A 25,414-nucleotide genomic window follows, 5' to 3' on the forward strand; every position below is an offset into this window, starting at 1 on the left:
ATATAATACATTTAAGATTTGCAAAGCATGAAAATAATTGGTAAGCGGCATTGTGATGCATTTGTTCATAACAAATACTGGTAAAGACACAAACTCCTTCAAACACTTGAAATAAAAACAAAACAAGGACTTTAATAGAATATCTTTATAGAAAAAAAAAATCTTCACATTTTCAAGTCTTTCTATGTCTTTTACAATTGTATTCTGAACTAAATTAATTTGTATTAAGTTTATTTTTCAATTGTATACCAAAGTTGAACATTTACAATCACATGTGTCCAAGGCTCTTGAATTTGAAAGAAAATTAGTACACAGCTTCCTAAAAGGTACTGGTGCCGACTTTGTTGCAATTGTCAGATGATAGTTCCGTTATATGCCCAAGGTCAGTCGAAATCTTGGTTTCAGTAGCACCCAAATTTGACATGAAGGCACCTGGATTTCTCACATTTATCGATATGTATCCAGATCCAGCCCTCTAAACTGTTAACACATTTTCACACAGTCTTGGCAAGCCAACATACAGGTCCTAGTGTTACATACACAAACAAAATGTAAAAAAGAAAAAATAACATTTTTGTTTTTAGTTTGCAAAATCATATTTACGACCCAGCAATCAATTACTTGACATTTTTATTCTCTATTTTTCAATTACTAGGAGTTTCTTGTTCTTACTTTTTGCCAAGTATTAAAAAAGTTAGCTTTATGACCAAATACGGTCAAATGTTTGTTTGTGTTGTGGCCATAGTCTCAACAGCAGTTGCCTGGATGGGCGGCAATGAAATGGAGAGGCTAAATCCTTTGTTTTGCTCATATAAGAAGACCATAAATTACATAATTGGAAATAAACGAAACCTGAACAAAAATATAATTAATAATGTAAATACATGCATTTACTGGTCACTGAAAAGCAAAAATAAGTTTGTTTTTACATTTCTGATTTAATTATTTATTTATAAACCTTTATTTAACCAGTTAAGAAAACAGGACTTTGGAACTCTCCTTCCCGTTTATGTTCAGACAGAAGGTACATTCTTCAGCTGCGCCTCGTCTGGATGAATGCGCCTAGTGCTTCTGTTTGGGACAACTACTACTTTTACTACAGCGAACAGTAAAAGTAATTGTCCCAAAGAGATGCAGTGTCTAAACATAAACAGTAAAGGGGAGAGTCCCAAAGTTTATTTACATGTAAGTATTTAAATGACAGAAATACCAAGTGGAAAAAGTGAAAATGGAAATAAAAGTGGAAATAAATAGATTCAAGAATAAATACATATGAAAATAAATGTGGAAATAATTTAAAACAAGTGTAAAAATAAATGTAAAAATAAACCAATACAGAAATGTAAAAAAACAATATTTCTTTGGCTTTTCAATGGCCCTCAGACAATTTTTTGTTGGCCCTACGGCTTCATGCAGTTGTTTTACTGTAAAATTTGAAGAAAAATCAAGCATTTTCATGTTATACAGACCTAATATTAATGTTCCAAGTCTTATCAAAGGTATGGAAGCTCATCGAAACAATGTCAACAATGAAAAAAGTTTGGACAGCCCTGCTTTGATGTATGTATTTATTTACATATTTCTATTCACTTTTCCTTTATTTATTTCCAATTATATACTTTTTGGTCCTCCATAGTGTCACACCTACAACACAAGCTACTTTGCAATATAAAAATATCTAAAGTTAAAAAGTGCTTTTTAGTTACTTTTTAAATAAAAGTAACTATGGCGATGTCATAAGTTCTGGTCAGATTTGTTACAATATCTTAAAGACAGATTCTCAATGTTTTTCCAGCATAACCCCCAAAACTACAATCGTGGTTGTTCACAAACCAAAACATAAAAGGTAGGCCAAAGTGATTATGTAGCCTCCTGCTTAATGTCTGATTTTATTCTGAGGATTTAGGTAAATGAATTTTGGTCGGGCAACAAATAATACTCTACATTAACTACTGCATTTGAAGGGTATCAAGCCTTGTTTAAGACTTTGGTATAAACCTTTCCCTCATATAATCTGGGAACACTCAGATCATTTTGTGATGCCTATGGGGGTCCCGGCCCATGGTTAAGAACCACTGTCTTAAGGGAGTGTAAAACCTGGGTCCAACAGTCCAATACAGCCCCTCACCAAAACTTAGATGAAGATTGTCCCAAACAAAATCAACCTCCCATTGACATTCAAATGATAGAAAAACATATTTCAGATGCAAATGTCAGTAACAGTTATTTGAAAGGACTCTTGACCTTTGCTACTGGAAAATAAACTAGCTGTAATTGCACATTTGATAAAGCCCAGATGTCTGACAACAGTTATAAGCTCAGGATTGCACACTAAAAAAATGCAAAATTCTTGGGTCTCCCTCAAAGTGCTGCTGTCGTCCCATGTGAGCCCAAATGCGCTGGTGAGGCATCAGTACCGCTGCAGAGGGAAAACTCATAGAATCATGTACTGAGTGATGGCCCGGAGGCTGTACAACAGCTCCGCCTGTAGCCGCGCCTCCAATATCAACAAGTTCAGGTGTATCTGAGGGACACAAAAACCTGTGTTTAGATTTGAGAATGTCATGATGTCACACACTCTGGGAGAAGAAGCCAATGTGTTTAACTGATCATTTATATTAGTGATAAAATCTAGAAACACACTTTATACTCTCGAAAACGTAAATATTTGTTAAATTAATGCTGTAAGCGGCATCCAACACAAAGGGATGCCGCATCCATCGCCGGGGTTCGTACTCTGCACTTTCAACTTGATAAAAATGGTGCTGACAGGCCCTTAAGTGTGTTATATAAGAACTTAACATACAGCGAGACATTGGACAAGGCCAATGCTGTGCATAACCAGTGCAAATGAATAATTTTCAGTCAAATTTGCAGCTCTGCCGCACAGAAATGGTAACACTTGATTAAAAAATGTGATTAATTTTGATGACCCGCTCACCTTTAAAGTTGATTGAGCAAACGCCCAGGGAGGAGTTTGTTAAAGTACAGAGAGTATTTGCATATTTCCAAGATTTGTCTATTTCCCCATTAATATGACATGAGAGGTTAGTGTCATTGCTATGGCTACGCCGTCCAAAATACGGCATGGGTCCATTTGGCTTTTTTGATCGGGACACCAAAATCGAATTGTGTGTAAAATGTCATGAATTTTGGAAGAACAGAAAAAAAATATTCCCGTGCATGGGAGGTTAGGCAATTTTTCCATTGGAATAACATGGGAGGTTTCTGTCATCGCTACGGCTACAACGTACAAAATCCCAGGAGGCATCCGGGACACCAAAATTGAATTTTGGGCAACATTTTTACCATTGTCATAATGCTTTGTTTTCTTTCTATAAATTTAAATGTAACTCTGTAGGGAGCGCCTCTTGAATCAGTTTAACAACTGATTCTAATTTCGTCCAAATCAGATTTATTTTGCTCAAATTGGAGCAATTTTCCCAATTTTTAGTAAGTAAGAGTAAGTATGCATGTCCCCTTGTTTTTGCCAGTGGCGACTGGGTGATCGCCATGGCAATTGCCACTCGGGACGCAGTCGTACAGATCAATAGGCCCAAGCCCTCTTGTGGCTCGGGCCTAAAAAGACACAAAAAAGTAAACTTAAAAAACTGATGTTTTAGAGTTAAATTAACTTTATTGTAGCATTTCAGATATGGATAATGATATCAGTTATTAGGACTTTTAAATCATAAACCTGACATGGTGAGTCAAGTAAAGCTATAAATTGTAATACACACATTTGTCCAGCAACAAGCGCTGTGCACCCTGGAAATGCCTACACCTCACACTGACTTCTTCCCACCAACTTAAGAGTCTCAGTGTATGTTTAAAAGCAGATAATTTAAAATTCAGAAAACAAAACACCATGCTGTAATGTATATGCAGTACAATTTTGAGATTTATAACTTAATTTCCACTAAAACTCACATAATTTCACATGGTATTTTTTTTTTTTACCATTTTTGTGTGACAAATAAAAGTTTTTCATACCCGTTCTGAAGGTTTTAGTGAGGTCCAGTTGAGCAAGCACATTGATGTTTTGGTGGAGTCGGGAAAACAAGCCACAGCTTTGATGTAAAACTTAAGGTCTCGCTCTAAAAGATGGTTCACCTCGCCATAATCATAATCGTCATACCTTCAGTCACAAATGCAGACAAAAAGTGGATTGTTTGGCATTGGATTTAAGACTAAAACTGTATTCAGCCTCTTGTAACTACACTCACCGTATTCCTAAAACACAATGCGTGTAGTTCCAGATTGCCCTTCTTAGGTCATAACTGTGCAAAGATGGGAGAGTGGCCACGCTTCGAAAACGATCATCTAAAAGGTGCCCAATGTCTGAATACAACCGATTAATCAATGAGAAGCCATGGTCCTCCCATGAAAAGTCCTGAAAATCATAAAAAAAAAACACCTTTTCAATTAAATAATGTATTTTACATGAAAGGTGACTTATATAGCATGTCATTATATAAAGAGCTTGGACCTGGACTCTCAAGACTTGATAGGGGTCTTCTACTCGCCGGGCAAACTCCTGATAGCAGAAGTCAGGATCAGTGATAAAACGGGATGAGTCTGTGAAGCAGATCACCTCCTCCTCTTCTTCCAGATCTAACATAATATAACGTGTCAGAAATGAAAAAATGAAGACCATTTGCTCATGTGCTCATGTTTCTGTGCAGGAAGTGAACAGAACAGTTCAGAGCCCGCATTTATAACTCACCAGTTTGTTGGAGTGCCTGCGTTTGTATCAGCTGCTCCTCTCGCTTCTCACACTCCTCCTGAGACTTTTGAATCCTTTCCTTTAAACACGTCATGTCATTGCTGGAATCTAGAGACTGAGAATAAGCAAAATACCATTTATCACCGGTTGAAAACCCCCCAAACAAAACTATGTTATACATAGTTATAATGTTAAATATTTTGTAGAGCAAGTAGGAGAAGGCGGTTACCCTCCGGTGTGTTATGAGGTCAGGAGGTGGGGTCAGAGACTGAGGCACATTGGTGTTGCCATTGGAACCATCAAAAGGACAGTATTTTGGCATGGTACCACTGGGCGATTTGGAGAATGAGGCACAGTTTAACTCAGCATCAGATCCGAAAACGAAGCTGCAAAGTGAATGGCAGTGGGCCAGGATGACCACAGCCTGCACTAGCTCGGCCAGAGACCAGCACTGCTCACCAGACTTTAACAGTACCTGGACATCAGGAGAGGATTTTAAGTTTAATTGTTTAAGTCTTTTAATTTTGGGAAACAGCGTCAGGTACGTACCTGTATATGTGCACAGGATGTGAGCCAGGGTTGGTGAGCCAGGACCTTGTTGATCTGATCCAGAAGGCGCAGCCGAGGTGGAGCAGCCTGTAGGTCCTGCAGCCACAGAGGGTCTCCTCCTACCCTCAGGAACTGGGCCGAGTGCAGGTGCACCAGGTAGTTACAGTGATGTCGAGCTGCGGCCTGCATCAGAAGGAAACAATAAGCTCAAACATTACTTTATTCTAATACTAAACCCGTTCATGTTTGTTGCGCACGGACCATGATTGCGATGTAATGGCGGTAGTGCAACGGCAGTGGGCCATCCATGTGCAGGATGTAGTGCTGTGTGCGCAAGAAGCTCTCCAGATACTGAGGGTGAGTGGCCATCTTTTGGGCCACAGTGTCCACACTACCCTTGCTGACCAGCGCCTTCATGAAGAGCAGCGACACCCACTCCTTCTCACCATTTCCCATTACCTGTAAAACAATCACACCACACTGCCATTAAAGTTATTCTGACACGAACAGGTTAAACAACTGCAACTTAAAACATATATACTCATGTCACAGGGGAGTGGTGTTTGTTACTTAATGTGACAAACTGATATCTGGAATCCAGTACTATGTATATCTGTGCAGTACCTCCATATGACATTTCACTCACCCCACAACAACCAAGAGTTTTCCCCTGATCCGACTTAGGGCTCCGCCCCTTGACCTAAATACAGCCCATTCAAAGTCAGTGTGTCAAAATCACTCTTTAACAGAACAAACCTTAGAGACTCACTGAGCCGGAACAGGCAATAGCAAGTAGAGACGTACGCAAGCTTAGGCAGAAACTTTGTCTGTCGACCCCCATAGGATGATGTATAGATGTGTTAAAAAAAAAAACAGGTGTCAATCACACAGTCAGCAAAGACAAGTGGCTCGAGTTACAATCTAGGGCACTGCCACATCAAGCTTAGTCCTAAGCAATATCAAGCTTTAAGGTTAGAATAAAATAGTACTCTGTTACATTTACTTTTTGAAGTTGCTCCACATACCTTTAATCCGACTTGAGTGATATTTTGTTTGAACTAACAATTCAACAATTAGAATTCTTACTAGAGTAAAAGTTTTGGTTACTCTTCTCACTGGAAGTTAGTCTAGTGACTAAAGTGGCAATAATGCTTCCAACTCTTACACCTTACATTCAGATATGATTTGTTTTTTGTGTCTATTATTTGGGAATACCACAAATGGTGCATTATTAAATGGTTTGTCTGTCCGATTACATTAACATCAGGTCAAAAATCATATTTGAAATACATGTTACATCCAAACTATAACTCGGATATCAAGTATTTGTTTTATCAACAATATTTTCTTTACCCTTACTTGAGTAAATATTTGGGCCACTACTTTTTACTTCTACTTGAGTAATATTATTGTACAAGTAGTGTTACTCTTACAAAAGTACAAACCTCATTAGTATTGGTATTCGATCTAATAAAAAAAATCTGTGGCATCTCCCATCACTACTTCTTACATTTGTGGCATAGAAGAATTCAGACAGAAGTCACAGAAGAATGTTGTCCTTCTGCAACAACTTATGTTACAATGTGGTAACACCATGGAGTTTGTGACAGTAAAAATGCACCTTCATGTGTGACAACTACAAGACTAAAGTTCATCCCACATCAGGAAATGACACATTGATATCACAAAGTGGTTAGTTTGTTAAGCAAAACATAGAATAGAAAAAAAAATTAAAAGTTTGTTGCCAAAGGGTAAGGCAGGAGAGTGTTTTGGGGGTAGCATCATCATAGGACAGGAACAAAAGGGAAGGGAACTACTATGTATTTGTTATTGGGGATCCAAAGGTCTAAAAGACTATGACTACCGGTACATTAGATGCATAGATAAACTTGATTCATTTGTGTATGATTGTACATTTCACCTAATGTTTTTATTAAATCTTCAATAATGAATCAGTATTTACTTTGATATGTTCATGAGCTACAAAGTCTGTTTTTGCTCTACCATGTCCAGGTAGTTTTAACACTAAAGTTATTTCAAACGTAATTTCAACGCTAAAGAACAGACTCAATAATACTATATACAATATTAATAATATTAATAATAATAATTACTTTGCCATGTGATACATACATTAGTTTGAATGAAGATCAAGACTAAAAGTATTCACAAAAGGTACAAATGTGTGATCTTCAGACAGAAATTTGACTATTGACCAAAAGTGTGCCCAGCCCAAATTTATTGACTTCACAAATGTTTTATAAAGTTTGCCTAAAGTTTATATAATACTGTTGATTACCTATACAAAAATATGTCAGTTTAATTAAATGTTTGCTTTATTTTAGAAAGATTGCTTGTCTGCAAATATAGATCTAGACATATTGATCAAAGGAGGCACAGCAATAATGAAAAACACATTATGTCAAGCAGAATTAGTTTAATACGAACACTTTCCAAACTAACCAAACTACAACAGCGACCTAAAAAGCAGTGAAAGGCAAAAATACAGGATGCCATGCAGTAAGTTGTTCATTGATCATAGCAAAGAAAGAAAACAGGAAAAAGACAGATGTGACGTCAGCACAGGGAGGAATGGTACAAGCAGCAGAAAAGGACAGGCATTTACAACAGCTTTACTCACAACACAGCAGCAGCAAAAGAGTAAGCATGACCCAAAAAGTGATCCATCTTATCTCTCTCTAGAGATGAGTAGTGGTCTATCCTTGTCATGCGCCACACCCCCACTCCACTAAACAACCCTCTGGATTTACAAGAAGCAATAAGGATGATTTTGGCTCCTTGCAACCTGAACTCGAACAGAGAGCTGCCCAAAACAAACCAGTGACCCAGAGAGGTTATGGTGAGGAGCAAGGCGAGAGAGGGAGGGGAGCTACAGCTGCCTGGGTAGGACTAGTGCCCTTACAACAACACAAACAAAACATTGTGGTGCAGGGTAATGAAGTTAGATGCAATATTTAATTCAGAGTAATACATGGCGTGCAAGTAGAGTTGTGCATGAGTGAGGTTACACAAGACATACTAAATAATGAGCCAAACAAGTCAAAGACTGTGCAGCATCTGTTTGAAGATAACCATCTACTCAACAACAGTAACTGCATTAATGCATGTGTGCTTTACTTATCTCACCGTCCGGATAAGGATGCAAAACCAGTTTGGATAAACATGTCTCAAAATTAAAAAAAATCCTCAAAACATGCAGCAAACCTGTTAGAAACGGCGCCCCCTGTCTGCTATAAAATGAAAAGCAGTCACAGAGGAGAAAAACAACTTTGATTGGCAGCCCAATTCACCCAACAGCAGAGCACTCTGCAAGCCAATTTAATGTCTTCTACATGTGAAACCGTTTTATTTGAGATGAGGAAATGTAATGAACAGCCACAAGAGTCATTCATGTTTCTCTTTCATGGTTAGCAATGGCACTGCATTACTCAGTACACATCTTTTTCTCAAATCCTGATGATGTCATAATAATCCTCAACCAACGTAATCTACACAACGTTTCAATTAAAAAAAACTTTAGATTGACAAACACTTGACTTGATTTACAGCTCTTGATACCACGATATGGCCTATTGTTTGTTTGGCCAGACCCAGATTGTTTTAGGGTTTATAAAATAACTTAGAAGAAGTCATGTTCAGAGTAATCACAGGTTGATTAAAAAATAAAAATAAAATACCACAAAGATGTACGTGAACTAAGTGATCAACTAAGAATATGGCAAAGCTTACACTGCAATTGGAAAACACTTGAAATGCCAGTGCAAAGGTTTGCTTCAAGATGGGTAAAGACAGAATGTAAACTATTAGTGCTCAATTGAAACTACAACTACTCTTAATTAGTCCAAAGAAAAAATGACACAACTAAAGGGAAGTCTTTTCTGCGTTTAGGTAGCAGTTAGCATTAATTGTAAACGGACGAACTTGTTTAGCATTAGCTCAATAAACATACCTGTTTTTGGACTCGCTGGCACTGAGCTCTAAGGGGGTACTCCATCTTACTCGTGCAGATGATCATTTTTCACAAAGAGTGCTATTCCATGGAGGCAGCTTTGTACTTTCCTTAGTGACATCAGACAAAGGCAAAAGTGCTGCCTTCTGCTCACTGCCGATGCGGGTCCGACGGAGGCAGCGGAGAAAAGCTTCCCCTGACTGAGCTGACAGCTCCAGTAACAGTGCGTCCAATCAGAGCGCAGGGGCGGGGCTCAAGCCCGAGGAAGACGTCCAAATGCTAATGAACATCTGCAAACAACAAGCAGAGCAACAAGACAGAGCCACCAGAAGATGTGCATTAGCCTCGAAATCAGCTGCTGGGTCACAACCATAGGTTTATTACAATCACAAACATTTATCACACCGTGTGTTTAATCCGAACAAAGTATAAACATAAAAAGAGTAGACCTACTTATTTTAAGGTTAATGTAAATTCAGTGCAATGCAGTACAATACTCTTTGGAATTTGGTTTGAATAGGGCCAATGCAGCTTTGTGGCTGTTAAAGGATGCAGACTGTGGAGAGGTTAGATTCCATTTTGACTGTTAAAGATACACTTTAATTATTAATGTTTTGCATGAAAATACATTGTTATTATTATTATTTATATTTAAGCATTTGCATGCAAGCTATTTTTATATTTGATTCGATAAAGTAAGGTAACAAATAAATCTAAATTTGATCAACTTTGAGAAACACATGAACACAGATGTTGAGTGAGTTTATTTTATATTTTAAATTGAAGCCTGTGGCATATGAATCAACTTCCTTTATAAAAGTTCTCCCATGGAACTATATAATATATCCATAAGTTTTCCCAGGACGTTTATAAATCAGCACTTTACTTCATAAACAGATTAAACTCTGGGTTAGAGGAATACAACCTGCCCCAGACCAGGCTAGGTTCACAGAATGAGTTACCATGGTGAATGACTCAGGTTTTAGGTTGACTCTCTTTGAAATGGAAAACTCTGAGGTGATCACTTTTCAGGGTTAACAAAGTAAAAATTTGAACTAAACTAAATCCTTGAAACAGAACCCATGTGACCAATGATTAAGTTTATGCACAAGCAGGAGAACTACTAGGGCTGCACACAATATATCAAAATGCTTAATGCACTATTCCCATTTCCACTGTCATTAGGAGCAAGCTGCGATTCCTCTGCCATGTGGCTAGTATGGAGTTTTCTCTCTTAGACAGTGCGTCTGCCCCGCAGGGACTGGCACGCGGCGTCCACGAGATGGAACCTAGCTAACGTAAACATCCCAGATTGACAAGACCCCTGACAGAATTACCCTCATCTAGAACTACTGAAGCTTCAGATGGCTGGCTGGAATTGACTGTAGATAGGGATGATTTTAGACATTTACACCATCCTTTCAGAAAAAGCAAGATTGCCTGAGAGCACAACACAATTATACTTTTAAAGTCACATGCTCTCATCATGTGAACCTCAGGCATAGCAAGTAAGAACCACAACATTTTACATAATTTGCTAAAAAATACTGCACTTATTCAAAAGTTACATTTAGTTATGATGCAAACAAATCATGGCACCCCATTATTTAAATGTTTTATCAAATTCATCATTTATTACACATGGGTTGTTTAATAATACCTGGGTAAGAAACAATCAGTTTTAAATAATAGGTTGGACGTTTTACATTTTTTAATTTAGAGCACATAGACTAACAAATATACTTTAATCAGAAATAATAACATTCATGTTTTGTATGTAGAATTACACCTTTGACCTGGATATAAAAGAATGAAAATGAAAGAAATGGTTTGTTTTAGGCGGAGGGCCGATAGTGTTTACCATATCTGCTTTTTGTTAGTGAAAACAAAGGTCTTCTTCGAGGGAGGTCACAGAATTCAAAACATTCAATAACCGTGGGCAGCACAGTGGTGCAGCGGTTAGAACTCTCACCCCGTAATAAGAAGGTCTTGGGTTTGACTCCCGGCAGCATGGAACCTTTCTGTGTGGAGTTGCATGCAGGTGTAGGTTTCCTCCTACCACTAAAACATATGCAATAAGCTCCTCCCCCTGAAAAAGAAGGCGTGTTCGTGTTTAGCTGTGCCTTGTCTGAATGATCGGATAGTCATCTGGAAGATAATCATAAGCATTGGGCCACAGTAAAAGGCTTAAACTAAAGTTTAAGTGAAATATCCAAACATGGCCTAGTAAATAAATAAGCTTTTAATTATAATTAATAGCACAAGAGTTGCAGCGGCTGCTCCAGCTGGTAATCCCAACTCATGATGTCAAAGCAAGTCGGGTTGAAGTCAAACACAAACCCACGTTCAGAACAACGTTGCTCGACACCCCAATACTTTAAAAGATTCATGATCAACAAACCATTGGATCCGTCTTGATTATCTCAAAATCTCAGTGGGACCTTCCTGATTAAATAAAACTTAATAAAAAGGACTATAAGTACAGTATATTTTGTGTGATCTGCTTTGTTGCCACTGAAAGATTCTTGCAGGTTTCCACAAAATTCCCACTTTTATCTCTAAATACCACAACCATGAACCAATAGAACGCCTTCGATTTCTGCCGAGAACAAATAGACTAATCAGCAAAAGCACAAAGCCTGATCCTACTCAGAGTAAAAAAGAGAGAAGATGGTGAACATTTCCATCTATGTGATTTACAAACAACAAGACTACATTATTTGTTCTCTAAAAAATGTTTTTGAAATGTAACTCTCATTTTAGTCCCAGAGCTTTGTCTAAAAAGTTTGCAAAGTTTTGGGGCTGTCCAAGCAAAAAGGGCTGGAGGACAGAGATATCCATGGTCCTCAGTGTTTCTGTCAGGGTGCTGAAAGAGGGGGAGAAATAACGTGAGAGTTGCATTTTGGTAAATAGCCTTGTGGTGTGTGTGGGGACACAGACCTGCATGTGCAGTAAAGTAAATGGGAGTCAGAGTACAACTGTCTGGCCAATTCCAGTTGGTGGTTGTTCATCAGCTTGTCATTGACAACAACCAGCAGAGGCTTGCCAGCACCGAGTGCCTCCAAGCAACTCCCCGCACCTATGGACCAAAACAAACTTCTGTTTCAAGTAACTTCATGATTGCAGATAAAGTTATGTTATGTGTCCTCTGTAAGATAAAATGAACTGCCTGTAACAGGTTTCCTACTGTCAAGACCTGATGAACCTGTATCCTATTCCTATATAATTTTCTTTTATGCATTACCTGCATGACTGATGATGAGATGAGCGCTCCTGATATCCTCAGCGATTGAGTCTTTATAACGAAAAGTCTCCAGAGTCATCTCTGTGCAGGTCTCAGGACTTGGAAAAACAGTGCCTTTTCCGACTTGAAGAACCAGCTTCTCATACCCACGAGCTTTCAAAACCTACACATTCATAGTAAATTATGATCATAACATCATCATACGATTTCCAATTTCTATGAAAATATGAGAACATTTCTGGCTTATAGGGTTAAAGTACTTTAAATATATATGGCCAACTAGCAGAAATCAATATTACAACCCCCCGTCTGCGTTTGCCTTTGTATAATGAATTATACGATTTTTATAACAGAATTTTGTTAGGTTTTGATGTTTAGTGTCATTCAAATGTATTTCTTGCAAATATATAATAATAATAATGTCTATTCTTTATTTTTTCATTTTTGTCAATTTTTTTTTAAAATTTGATTCAGGGTGCGACTTGTAACACTTCTGATGCCATTGGGTTGATTGTATAGATCCTGCCATTCAATTCAGTTCAACTCAATTTATTTTTACCCAGAATCACAACAGAAGTTGTCTCGGAGGGCAACAGTGAAAAACAGAAGTACAGTTATAAACACCAAAATCGTCAAACTGTTTAGTAAAATCATAAATATGTGAAAGTGAAAAGTGAAAGTGACTTTTAACCTATAATTTGCACTTCAAGCCAGAAATGAATTGATTCATTTTCAACAGCTTGTTCCTGTTAAGCGTCGCATAGTCTATCCCAGTGACTATGGGCCTTAAGCAGGGTACACGCTGGACAGGGGCCAGCTAGTAGCAGCGTTAATGTGTTAATATAGTATAACATTTCAAATTGGCGATTTAATAGTAAAATATATTGGGGCTCTTTACAATGGTCCAACATCAAGAATTAAAATCAATGGTCATCTGAAAGATCCACTGACTCTGGAAAGAGGGGTCCAACAGGGCTGCACCTGGTCTCCCCTCATGTTTGCTTTGTATTTGGAACCATTGGCCCGGTATATTAGACAATAAAAAACAATTCACATGGTTACAATCGATTTCTATTCCTAATGTGATGCATTTTCTTTAAAAAATTGGTCAAATGTCCGGATACAAAGTTAATGTACAAAAAACTGAAATCATCTCATTCTGGCATCCCCCTCTGACCTTTAAAATGACCTAGGTTCAATCCTTTGACTTGAGTATGGGACCAGATTCCATTTTTTAAAGGGATTTCTTTATAGTGGAGAAAAGAGGGGTATCGTTTTGATCCAAGATTGTCGACAGTTTTATTTGACCTAAATAAATAAATAGCACTTGAAAAATGTGTGATTATGTATTTATGTGATTTAGTTTTTTACACATTGTAAACAATGCATTAAAAGTAGCTTAATTCATATATCGACTGGATGACCTTTACAATATAGAAATAAATAAAGGGCACCTTGATGAAAAATGTGTGACAGCATTTATGTAATGATTTTTCTTTTTTATTATACAAAGCATAAAGAATGTATCAATATGTATTTTAACTTAAAATGCAAATTAAAATAAAAAGAAATCCCCAATGTCCTGCAGTCTCTGGCACCTTTCCATGGTTCTTCAAAATGGTGCAGCTTTCCATACAAGATTGAGAAAATTAACCTATGTATAACTTTATGAATATGATTTATGAGAAACGAAGTAAAAAGAGGACATGTCTTCAGTAGACGTTCTCACACACTTAAGAATATGATTTTATTTTTCTCCAAATGTCTTACGTTTAATCAGGGTGCTTCTTTTAACCAATGTTGTGTGATTTATGAACATATGTGACTTATGAACAATACCTACATAGAAATAAATTATACTGAGTGAGCATGGTTTTGGAAAGTTGTCATTAGAGTACTTTAGGGACACCTACTGGCTACTGAGTTTAGTACAGCGAACACATGAGCGAACATCGTCCTGTCAATTATGTTGTAGGCTACTTTCAATACATTATTTACAGTATGTTAAAACAACTGGTTATATATATTTAACAATTGTATTTCCCTTTCTACTGATGTTTGCATATGCTGTTGGACATAACTTAAATTTGAACGGGGAGAATTTTAAAGCTGGAAAAAAGCTGGCGCGATTTTTACCGCAAGTAGCAACTCAAGCAACAGTGCGGGGGCCACTGCAGTGTTTAACCAGCCCTCCACAGCCCTCAGATTGTAATAGTTACTTTTAGGACGCATGCCTCACAGTGCACCCTGGACCTTTTGACTCCCTCTGACAGCACCTTATGGTCGTTCAAACATTGAGTAACGTTAACGTTACAGAAATCTTCTAATATCAGTGTTTTTTCTCACCTCCACAGTCGCAGAGCTGGTGATGGCTTCAATGAGCTCGTCAAAACTGGTGGTACCGACAGTTACAAACACGGTCTTCATGCTTGAAAAATAAGCCAGTCTCATCAGTTCAATGTTCTAGATACATTACTGAGTTATGTCCCTGGCCTTTACGTGAAGCCGTAACGCTAACGCATGGCTAATAGCTAAAAACAACTTGCTTCCGTATATGTCATGACTGTTTCTGAAGTGTCGCCATCAAGCGGTGACACACGGTAAGTACACTATAAAGCAGCGAATTAAGGTATGTCCGGTGAGCTATGCGCTATTTTTGTTTGATGAATTAACTTCCCACAAACTAACGTGGTTTGTATTTCACTGTTCATCTCAAAAGGTGTACCAGGCAGGCTTACTGTTTACTGTACAATCAGAAGCCTGTGTTGTGTGAAACCTCATGTTGTGAAGACAGTTGGATACATTTGTGGAGCAAAGGTCAGCTTAAGATGGACCAGATTTTTCAACCTGCTGCTGCTTCCTTATAATATTGTTTGGATTTAGACTCTAATAGCGCTTTTGTCTGTTAGCGCAATATAAGTGTAAGGAATCAAGTTTCCTTCATCCAAAAGCTGCCATCTGTTGCCGTGTGAACAAATACATGAACATATGCTGGAGTACACTATCACACGCACTGAGTATTAAAAGTGGATGTATGTTCAGCTTCCAGTGCTTTATCCTGCGTATAGAGGACACATGTAAGTTTCTCTCATTCTCAGTATATAGCTCACGTGAAAGCTCAGAACCTCCAGATTTCCCTCACTGGGCTGCAGAAGCTGCACCAGCACTGATTAATGATTGTGCTGCTGGGCAACTGGATTCCAGCAATGAAACTAGCGACACAAATGAGACTTATTTGAGGCTCATGCTGCTTTCTGATTAGGTTCTCTACAGTTATCCAAACACCAAATGACAACATAAACAACTCTGCCACCATGTCCAATGTGTTTGTAATTAAGAATAAATCAGAGTTACAATTCAGTAAATTCAGTAAAAGCAATATTTGATAAGAACATGTTTACCTTATATCCGAGAACAACAATAAGTAAAGATTATGAAATTTGAAATAAAAATTCTACATACCCTTCATTTAAGATAAAGAAGGGCATTGCACATTATAGACAGAAAATGTTAAATCAATGTATTGAAAAAAATTAAGACACAAAACACCAGAGTGCAACAGAAATTAAGGCTCTGTCTGTTAAAATTTCAGCTTCAGGAAAAAAAAAAAAACACCATAAATATTTTAAAGTCACAATAGCTAATATGAAATAAAAGTTTAAAACAGGACAACTGTATCATTAGTTTAATAAATAGGTCACTATAATAGAACAATGTTAGAAAATTAAAGCAAAACTAAGTACCTCTATGCAATCCCCAAAATTGTGCCACACCATCTCATGACAATGACAGACACTACCGTTAACACACAGTCTGTGATATGGCACTGTCTTTGTGAGAGGGTTGAGTTAAAGAGTTTTGCCTTAATTCTTTTATGTGATGATAACAAGTTTCTTTAATTCAAAGCAACACACATCATAAAAACAAGTATGCAACGCGATGTGCTTCAGCATTTCACTGATTACAGGACTAGCGCACACAACACGCATGCCTCGCAGAGAATAAATGTTAACTGACCCAAAAAAAGGCTAAAATTACAATGGCTCTCCATAGTTATCTAAAAGTTAATGCAACATTTTCTTTATTTTTGCATGCAGTTTGTTTTCAAGATTTCAATTTTTTTTTTGTGTTTTTTAGAAAGTTGGGAATAAAAATAGAATGTGTTCAAGATCATTGGACAATCTCCTGGAACAAAAACTATTTGCACGCTTTAATGTAAAAATGTTACATTAAACAAATACCTTTAAACATTACATTTGTAATAAGTATAATAGTTGTGAATAAAGCAGCTTTAAAAGAAGCTGTTACCACACAAACACTGTCTGCTTGTTACCTACATTTATCACTGATAAAAAACAAAAAACAGACACTCCATCTTGTGTCATTGCTCTTACATTTGCAGCAAAACTGTTCGTAGAACTACATTATCAAAAATAGTGCCAACATTTTCATTTTTTTGGGGTGAAACTTCTTGACATAAGCATCAGAAAAAAACATTCTGTTGGCAGAACAGTAAAGTTGTGCCCAGATTCACGGTTCATCAATTGCTTGTGGTAATCCAGATAAAAGTAAATCTATTGGGGGCAAAAGAAAACAATTATTTGAACATGATTTACATCCCAAGAAAACACACAGCAGGGGATTCTTCTGAAGTCTTATCACAGCAGATGACATCCACACCACACGACTGTTCACATGCATGTCATTCACATAATCAACCTCTTCTCCCCAACATGCCACTAAACCACGATCATTTCAATACTAAATTGCTTCCCTTATCAGTAAGTTTACCTCTAATGGACAGTTTTAGCTTGTTGCAAAACACCTCACATTTTTGATCAGCAGGTGTTTTTTTTTTTTTTTACTGGTGAGTTTTCTCATTATGCATCAGTTAAAGTCATACTACAGGGAATACCAAGCCTATAGTGTCCAAAGAAATCAGAAAAAACACTTGTACACTATGCAAGTTTCCAGGTGTAGGGTTCTTCAGCTGCTCATCTCCATGGAGTTATTACATGACCTAATATGTTCCACAGTATGGCATTACACTTAATTTATCTACCTGGTAAACAAGCGAGTAGCACCACCAGGCAAAGTTATAGATCGGACCTGCGGAGAGGTGACCTCGGTCACAGAAACAATCCATCAACCACTTGAAAAACTTTAATACATAGAGAAGTTTGATGCCATACTGTGGAACGTTATAGGTAAAAAGCAATTGCATCTTCATGGAGACAAAGAGGGGGATGGGACCCATTGACTGAAAAGTTGTACATTTTAATTACCCAAACATTTTTACTTAATTAAAACTGAAAATGTACCTTCCAATTTTATTGTACCACACAGGCTGTGCAGCACTGTTCCTGCTTTTCCGGCAAAGAGGAATAATTCATTTGTCTGACAATCTCAGCAAACAATTCATCCACCATTGTTTTACTCTTTGCAGAAGTTTCAATAAAAGGACAGCCCCACTCTTGAGCCAGAGCTCTTCCATCAGATCCAGCCACTTCCCTTTCCGACTCTAGATCAACTTTGTTTCCAACCAGGATCAGTGGCACCTTCTCAAAGCGCTTAACTCGAACTATTTGGTCCCGCATTGGTCTGATATCCTGAAAAATAAATGAGACTATGAGAAATGTCTTCTAAAAGAATGAAAAGAAAATTTGATACAAACCACATGTGTATTGTGGATACAGTTTTGTTTTTTTCTAAACATCAAATTATATTACTTTTAATTTTAGGGAAACATTGGTTTGTGGGGGCAAATGCAATCATTAACTAAATTCAATAACTACAGGCCATTGTCCAATTGTGTGCTTTACAATGCCTTTATGTAGAGCCTGAGCAATACAATTAATAATAATAATAATACAAATCTGGCTCCTCTTATTTTCTCTTGAATGCTTTAACTGTTCTGGCCCACACCTCCTATTGGTCAGCCTGGGCAATGCACTGAGTGACAGGTGGATTAACAAATAGAAAGTGTACAGTAAGCTTTCAGAAGAAACAGCTTTCTATTTATCTATTATAGGCTATACAACAAGAGTACATAAATCATTAGGAAATTTAGACTTATCTGGAGCCAAGAAAATAGTGATATAATTTGGTTTAGGCATTTGACACACCAGTACGTTTTAGTATGCGTTTACCTGGAAAGACTGCTGGTTGACCAGGCTATACACCAGGATAAAGCCTTGGCCATTCTTTATGTACAGGTCTCTCATGGAGGCGAACTGCTCTGTGCCCGCGGTGTCAAGGATCTCAAGCACTGATGGAGAAGAGTCCACCTCAATCTCTTTGCGATAGAAGTCCTCAATAGTAGGGTCATATTTTTCAATGAAAGTCCCAGTCACAAACTGAACAGTCAGAGCGGACTTTCCGACTCCGCCGCTTCCCAGAACAACAACTTTATACTCCTTCATCTGGGCGACAGGGGCAGGCTAAAGGATCAGCTAACGCCTTAGCCAGTCTGTTATGGTTGCCTGAAGAACATACCCGGTCTTCAGTGAAAATCGAAGTCTATAAAAAATAAGCAACGGTGAATTTAAATAAAATCTGTGCCCATAGTTGTTGTTTTGCTGAAAGTGAGTAAAAGTTGTTGCCCGATCACCCCAGTGTTAGCTTCTGATAATGCTAGCACTGGTTTGGCTAATTTGACAAAAAGCCATATTTTAGGCTCAGGCCTTTTCGAGCGTTTCAAGAAATAATCGCGTGTGTTTTTACAGACGTAAAACTCATGAGCTTCTCTGGTTCTTGTAAGAAGTGCATTCCGACGGCTCTGTATAGGTTATGCCGACCCGAAGCCTCCTCCACCGGTGTCCACCAAGAAGTGTGGTCCGCTCTTGTCTGGAAACGGACCTCAAAAATCAGCTCGACCCCCTATAAATGCACCAAACACCGATTTGATTACAACAATCGGGGGCACATAGGGTCCATCATGTTTAACTCGGCCCCTCTGGGTCTAATTCTGCTCACAGAAGGAGCGCTACCGACGGCTAGCAGCTCACTTCCGTTAACTAAGGCGACGCATCCGGTCTGTTTTTTCTTTATTGTAAACTCAAACTTAGGCCATTGACTAAAGTGCTTTTAAGGTTAGACAAATGGGCAGTCATTATACCTTAAATTTAAAGCAGGAGTGTCCAAACTATGACCCGAATAACCAAAAATAGTACTTTATTATAGTATTTTACTGTAAAATTGGAAAACATTTTGGCATTACTGTATACAGACCTAATTAAAGCTGGGGTGGTTCCATGGATCTATTATAATATCTGGATAGGGTACGCCCCCTCTGCCTCTGGCTCCAAATTGAGTAGTGGCCACTTCGCAGAATGCAGCCTTCTGGTCGGACCATTTCAGGAGTTCGGCCTCTAAAATTACCAAACATGCTAAATTGTTTTTAGTCTAAAAATAAAATAGAAGGAATTTCACTCTTCAACTGTTTCTAAAATACTTAAAAAATACAATTTAACCTCCCGGTGAACGGTGTACGCGCACCGAGCGCGCACGTCACCCTCATGAACGAGCCTCAGAAGAACACGTGACGGAAACTAAACACAAACAAGAAGAATGTGACCAGACGAGACCACGATACACGTAAGTTGTGTTTGTATGTCATTCCTCACGTTTCACACATCGTTCCATGTGAAGTGTAAAACAACGATTACACAGTTAACACAAGTTAACACGAGCTAACACGAGCTAACGTAAGCTAAAGTTTAGCTACACAAAGATGCAATAACACGTCACGATGGCTCGTGCTTCTGCAAATAAATAACTAATTATTTCTCTTACTAAATGTTCTATTAGACAAGAGGTTATGCACAGATCAAGGAAAACTAGAGAAAGAAGGGAAATAAAGTTATGTTTGTATTATGTGCTATAAAACACAACCAATAATTCAAATATAACCTGCTATAATGGGTCATATCTTACATATATAAATGTAAAGGTGTTTAAAAGTGACAGTGCTGTACTTACAGGGGCTGAGACCACATTTGAGGTTTTATTACATATTTCATAATGACGTGTGCTATGTTTAAACAAAGCACACGCTTGTTTTCTATAGGAATGTCATGGATTTACTTCCATGGAATATGTAGAGATTTAGCAAACATGTGAGTTATGTTCTAACTTCTAAGGTTTAAACTTATGCATAAATAAATGACTTTTGGTTCTAGCTTTAAAAATTAATGTGAAAAGAGGAACTTTTGTGTTACAGAGCGAAATGTAAATCTGTCAATAACATATTCCAGCTTTTCTCTGTTAAATGTGCAGAATATATCAATGTTCTAATGAGTATCTTTCTCATCTTCAGTGCTGACCAGTGAGTTTAGTCTGTCTGTGCTGACCAGAGCTCTACAGGTCACTGCAGGTCACTGCAGGTCACTACAGGTCACTACAGGTCACTGCAGACCTAATCACTGCAGACACAGAATCATCTCAAGTAAACTCCTGACGACTCCAAAGCAAAAGGTATTTTAATAATAACTTCTGCCTCGACTAAAAGTAAACAGTGTAGAATCAGTATTTTGAATTTATAAAATGTCTGTTTTGTTATGACCAAAAAAACTAAATGATAATTGTTCTTCAAAAGAGCCACTGCTGTGTCACATGTGTCTGTAAAGCAGCTTCAGGACAAACATGTGAAGTGTATGTTCTATGACTTTTATAAATCTAAACATGTGAAGTGTATGTTATATGACTTGTATAATCTAAAGCTGTGACATGTTCTGTTTGTCTCAGTCATACGATGGAGCTGAACGGTGCAGTTACTGAAGTACAGAAGACTGCGTAGCCATGGAAACAAAGTCTTGTTAAATACTGAGATATTCAGTATTTAACGCAATAATGTCACATTCATGTGCATATAACTGATGTAAAAAGAATGTTTATTTTACCATTATTATTAGTATTATTTTGTCTTACACTGTTTTTACTTTATCTTTATTTCCCCCTCCATTCTTTATTAAGGTATGAGAGGTTCTGTCTAGAGGAGTTTTTGTTTATAAGAGTTCTTCTATTAAGATCGATCTATTAAGAGTGTTTTTTAAACTTCCTATAAGTTTTCTGTCCTTTTCCTCTGGATCTACTGTGTTGCAACAACAAAATTTCCTCATGTGTGGACAATAAAGGAATATCTTATTTTATTCAGTTTGTTCTATTTGACTTATACAGGTTGTTTTATCATTGTTAATATTTTTATGTTGCACTGAATCACCAAAGCAAGTTCCACTGTTTGTGAATTCTGTGCTTTGACAATGGAATAAACCTTTTCTGATTATATTAATGATGATAATAATAATGAACATTACATAGACTCCAAAACCCCTTAATAAGGGACTCCCACATTGTAGCTTTAAAACTCATTGGAGCTTTAAAACTCAACTAAAACTGGCTAAAATCAATTTATCATTTGTAGTTATAATCAGATTTGCATTTATTGAACAAGTTCCTTCATGTTCATTATTTGTATTAAATACATTAATAAACAAATGTGTTTTGTATTTATTAAAGATTGACATGATATAAAAAAACGACACAAAAGGAAACTGAATATAATTAAATACTGCTTAACTCAATTATGTAACAGAATCAATGATTATATTTTATATTTCTTCTCATCTGATTAAAAAAAATGCATATTGGCCAAATTATATTATGTAAATAAATAACTGAAAAGTTAATAACAAAATAAATACCCAAACCAAAAACTACAGAAAATGATGAGGACGTTATTCCACCTCTAAATGTAATTCATTGTCATTAAACCAGACTTTTTATCTTAACACTTCTTTATAATTCTCTTAAATATCAGAGCTTTACAACATGATACATGTATATTTATAGATGGATATAACAATCCATCATTATACGTTACGTAAACAGACTATTTCAAGCCGAATCATTCCAAAAGTCCGTGTTGACTCTTCTCAGTCTTTCACGCTGCTGTGACGTGCGCGCTCCCGACGCCAAAGCCTCACGGCGATGACGTCACAAAAGTGGGAGGAGATATACCACTGTTCAGGAAGTAATGCGGAACTAAAAAACTTTTTTGGAACCATGCGCCAATGAGCAGCTCCATAGGTTTCAATGGCGGCCATCTTGGCTTCCGGGGGCTTGGGTGGTTCATCCAAACTACAGCAAATGCAAAATGTTGAATGATTGTCGTTTGTGGCCCTGTGGTATACAGTATGTTTCAAAAATCAGGGCTGTCCTTGGGGAAAAAAGTTTGGACATCCGAAAGGAACGCTGACAAAAGCTATCATCTTATAAGTCCTGTGAGAGACAAACATATGGTGAGACTGGGGTAAGTTGAGGAATGACATTAAATCATGGAAAACCAAATTGATCAAAAATGGGCATGCTTTTCTGAGTGATTGGGAGTTGATCCTCCCCTGCTCCCATAATAAACAATGGTGAGAAAATATGGAAAATAATATTTCACACTTGTATTTCTATTATTTTTACATTTAGTTGATTTGTCTTGTTTGCTCCTTTTCCCCATCCATTCATCTTCTGCTTATCTGGGGCTGGGTTGCAGGGGCAGCAGTCAAAGCAGGGACTCCCAGACTTCCCCTTCCCCAGACACGTCCTCCCAGCCACCCTGCGGAGGAAACTCATTTCAACCGCTTGTATCCGTGATCTTGTCCTTTCGGTCATTACCAAAAGCGCATGACCATAGGTGAGGGTAGGAACATAGATTGAGCAGTAAATTGAGACTCAGCTCCTTCTTCACCACAACAGGCCTGCAGCAATCACATCACTGCAGATGCTGCACCGATCCGCCTGTCACTCACGTTCTATGAGTGAGGGAAGACCCCTCAAACGGAACCCTGGGGGCGCATATGTACAAAAATAATCCATGATATACTTACCAGTATATTGGTTCTGTATAAAATGTGTTATAGGACTTAAAAATACAAGTTTTATTAATTAGGCTTTTATCTGGTGATTCAACTCACTCCAAGACCTGGCTCCAGCTAAAAGCTGTGTCCCAGAATGCGTTTGCTAAAAAGCATCTTGATCAGTGGTTCCAAGCCTGGGGGGCGGGGACCCCTAGGGAGAGTCGCCGGAGATTGCAGGGGTCCCCAGAGCTTTGACTGGTCTGTAGGTCATGTCTAACCTGCCTCTGCTGGATTGATGTGTATCACTCTGAATTCAGTTCTACACAATCAAAATCTGGACAGACTGTCGCCGAAAGCTGTAACGTCACAACGAATATTTGACTCTGATCGATCAAAGTGTCAAAACAGCGGAACATGTCGCCATGTTTATTCACCCTTTTGACTTCCACGCAAACTACAATGTGATTGGTCCACAGTGGCCAAGCTCAATTCTAACAGCACGGGCCTGCCCAGATGGATTCTCAAGAGTTTGTGAAACAAATATAATATGATGAGAATTCATCTAGCTGGCCAGGTTAGGTCATGTCATCATAATAATAACTCCTGAAATGTTTAGGAAATGGGCAAGGAAACAGTAACACCGCAACATTGTTCCCCCCTCCCAGACTTATATATATATATGTTTACAACCATTTGTTTATGTTATGTTTATGTATTACATGCTCATGCACTTCATGGCAAATAAATCAAATCAAAAAGAGAGAGGTTCTTGCTCCTTTTAAATCAGGGGTTCTTCACCTTTAGACCTCGAGGCCCAACATTTTCTATAAATATTAACCTGCAGGGCCCAATCTCATATCAAATGTATAGTATTTCACAAACTGATTCTTACATTCATCTTTACCTAACAGAAAAGTACATGATTACAGAAAGACATGTTTTTAATGCATGACACTAAGAAAAGAATAATAGTGCATAATAACTGTAATGGCAATGATTCAATTATAAACCATTTGGAAGAATTTAAAATAAAAGGAAGAAAAGAAAAGAAAGAAAGACACAATATTAATGATAGAGTGTTGTTTTATTACTCAGATTTAAGCTCATTTCGAAAAAGAAAAAAAACATCAATTAAAAAGGTGATTCAATTTACCCTAGTTTCTCCTATATAGGTAACAAGTAACAGATGAGCACTGGGTGGTCTCTGAGTAGTTGCAATGTTTTATACATTAAAGTTTAATTTTAATGTTATGCTAACAAACCTTTCCATTAGTCTTGCTCATACAGAATGGCCATCAAAAAAAATGGTGTACAACACTGACTCATGAATTATTCTTTTTTAAATATGCAATAATTTATTTTGTCACAATATGTTAAGATTCAAGTTTTATTCAAAATAAGTTCTAGGAACTTTAATTATACATATGTGCAAACAAGGTGAAGATTACATTCATATTAGTGGTCAAGATCACCTGGGCAGACAATCTCCTCTAACTCTAGTTAGAGTTTCTACTCCACAGACACATCTGAGCAACCACATAAACAATATATAAAACATTTGTCTTCAAAAATCAATCTTCATTCAAAATGTAATGTAATCAAATTCTAAAGAAGCTAATAAACCTGGAAAGACATTTGGGTTTGGATTAATTAAGAATGATATAAATATACTTACACTGTGCACGTACATTCCTTTTAGTCAAGTTCAAGTTGATCATAGAAAGGTAGTTATGTTGTCATTTTGTTGACACAGCAAACTGCATCTTAACAATTATCTTTGTATCTATTGTAAAGTACATTAGTACACATTTTGTCCTTATATATATATAAATTATACACAAAACACTATAAATGTAGAAACAAATTACTATCTTACTGGTAATTTGATAATTAAATAGAGACAAACCCAAGAAGGCCAGCTCATCAGATCTGTCAGATGCTGAAAGACATTGAAGCGTTAGACATAATACACATAATCACTATTTTTTTATAAAATCTAGGGCAGAATGTTTTTTTATGTAAAATTGCAATTTATCAAAGTATTGCAATTGTGATTAGATTTGTGATCCATTCAGAGT

General features: G+C 37.3%; 3 protein-coding genes and 1 long non-coding RNA gene across 4 annotated transcripts; 1 reads left to right on the forward strand and 3 right to left on the reverse strand.

The window, feature by feature from the left end:
* Nucleotides 1-240: 240 nt before the first annotated feature.
* On the reverse strand, nt 241-9,448 carry sesn4 (sestrin 4). The gene is made up of 9 exons (XM_072437539.1): nt 9,246-9,448; nt 5,537-5,734; nt 5,276-5,458; nt 4,956-5,201; nt 4,727-4,841; nt 4,490-4,614; nt 4,227-4,393; nt 3,994-4,138; nt 241-2,524 (listed from the first exon to the last, which is right to left on the reverse strand). Exons 1-9 carry the CDS (start codon nt 9,309-9,311, stop codon nt 2,435-2,437), a joined length of 1,335 nt encoding a protein of 444 aa, XP_072293640.1. The 5' UTR covers nt 9,312-9,448; the 3' UTR covers nt 241-2,434.
* Nucleotides 9,449-11,957: 2,509 nt separating this feature from the next.
* On the reverse strand, nt 11,958-15,044 carry LOC140347006 (UDP-N-acetylglucosamine transferase subunit ALG13). Its single transcript, XM_072433316.1, has 4 exons — nt 14,836-15,044; nt 12,490-12,652; nt 12,186-12,324; nt 11,958-12,111 (listed from the first exon to the last, which is right to left on the reverse strand). The coding sequence occupies exons 1-4, from the start codon at nt 14,938-14,940 to the stop codon at nt 12,000-12,002; spliced, it is 519 nt and encodes a 172-aa protein (XP_072289417.1). The 5' UTR covers nt 14,941-15,044; the 3' UTR covers nt 11,958-11,999.
* A 758-nt stretch (nt 15,045-15,802) lies between these two features.
* On the reverse strand, nt 15,803-19,502 carry rap2c (RAP2C, member of RAS oncogene family). Its single transcript, XM_072437657.1, has 3 exons — nt 18,639-19,502; nt 17,811-18,098; nt 15,803-17,063 (listed from the first exon to the last, which is right to left on the reverse strand). Exons 1-2 carry the CDS (start codon nt 18,909-18,911, stop codon nt 17,820-17,822), a joined length of 552 nt encoding a protein of 183 aa, XP_072293758.1. The 5' UTR covers nt 18,912-19,502; the 3' UTR covers nt 15,803-17,063; nt 17,811-17,819.
* Nucleotides 19,503-20,018: 516 nt separating this feature from the next.
* Nucleotides 20,019-21,903, forward strand: LOC140351809 (uncharacterized). The gene is made up of 4 exons (XR_011925433.1): nt 20,019-20,085; nt 20,807-20,964; nt 21,086-21,141; nt 21,235-21,903. It is a non-coding gene; the product is annotated as an uncharacterized lncRNA (long non-coding RNA).
* Nucleotides 21,904-25,414: the final 3,511 nt, after the last annotated feature.

This window comes from Eucyclogobius newberryi, unplaced genomic scaffold (genome assembly GCF_026437365.1).
Source record: "Eucyclogobius newberryi isolate DKJ021-1_F unplaced genomic scaffold, fEucNew1.0.hap1 SCAF_11, whole genome shotgun sequence".
NCBI classification, from domain to species: domain Eukaryota; kingdom Metazoa; phylum Chordata; class Actinopteri; order Gobiiformes; family Gobiidae; genus Eucyclogobius; species Eucyclogobius newberryi.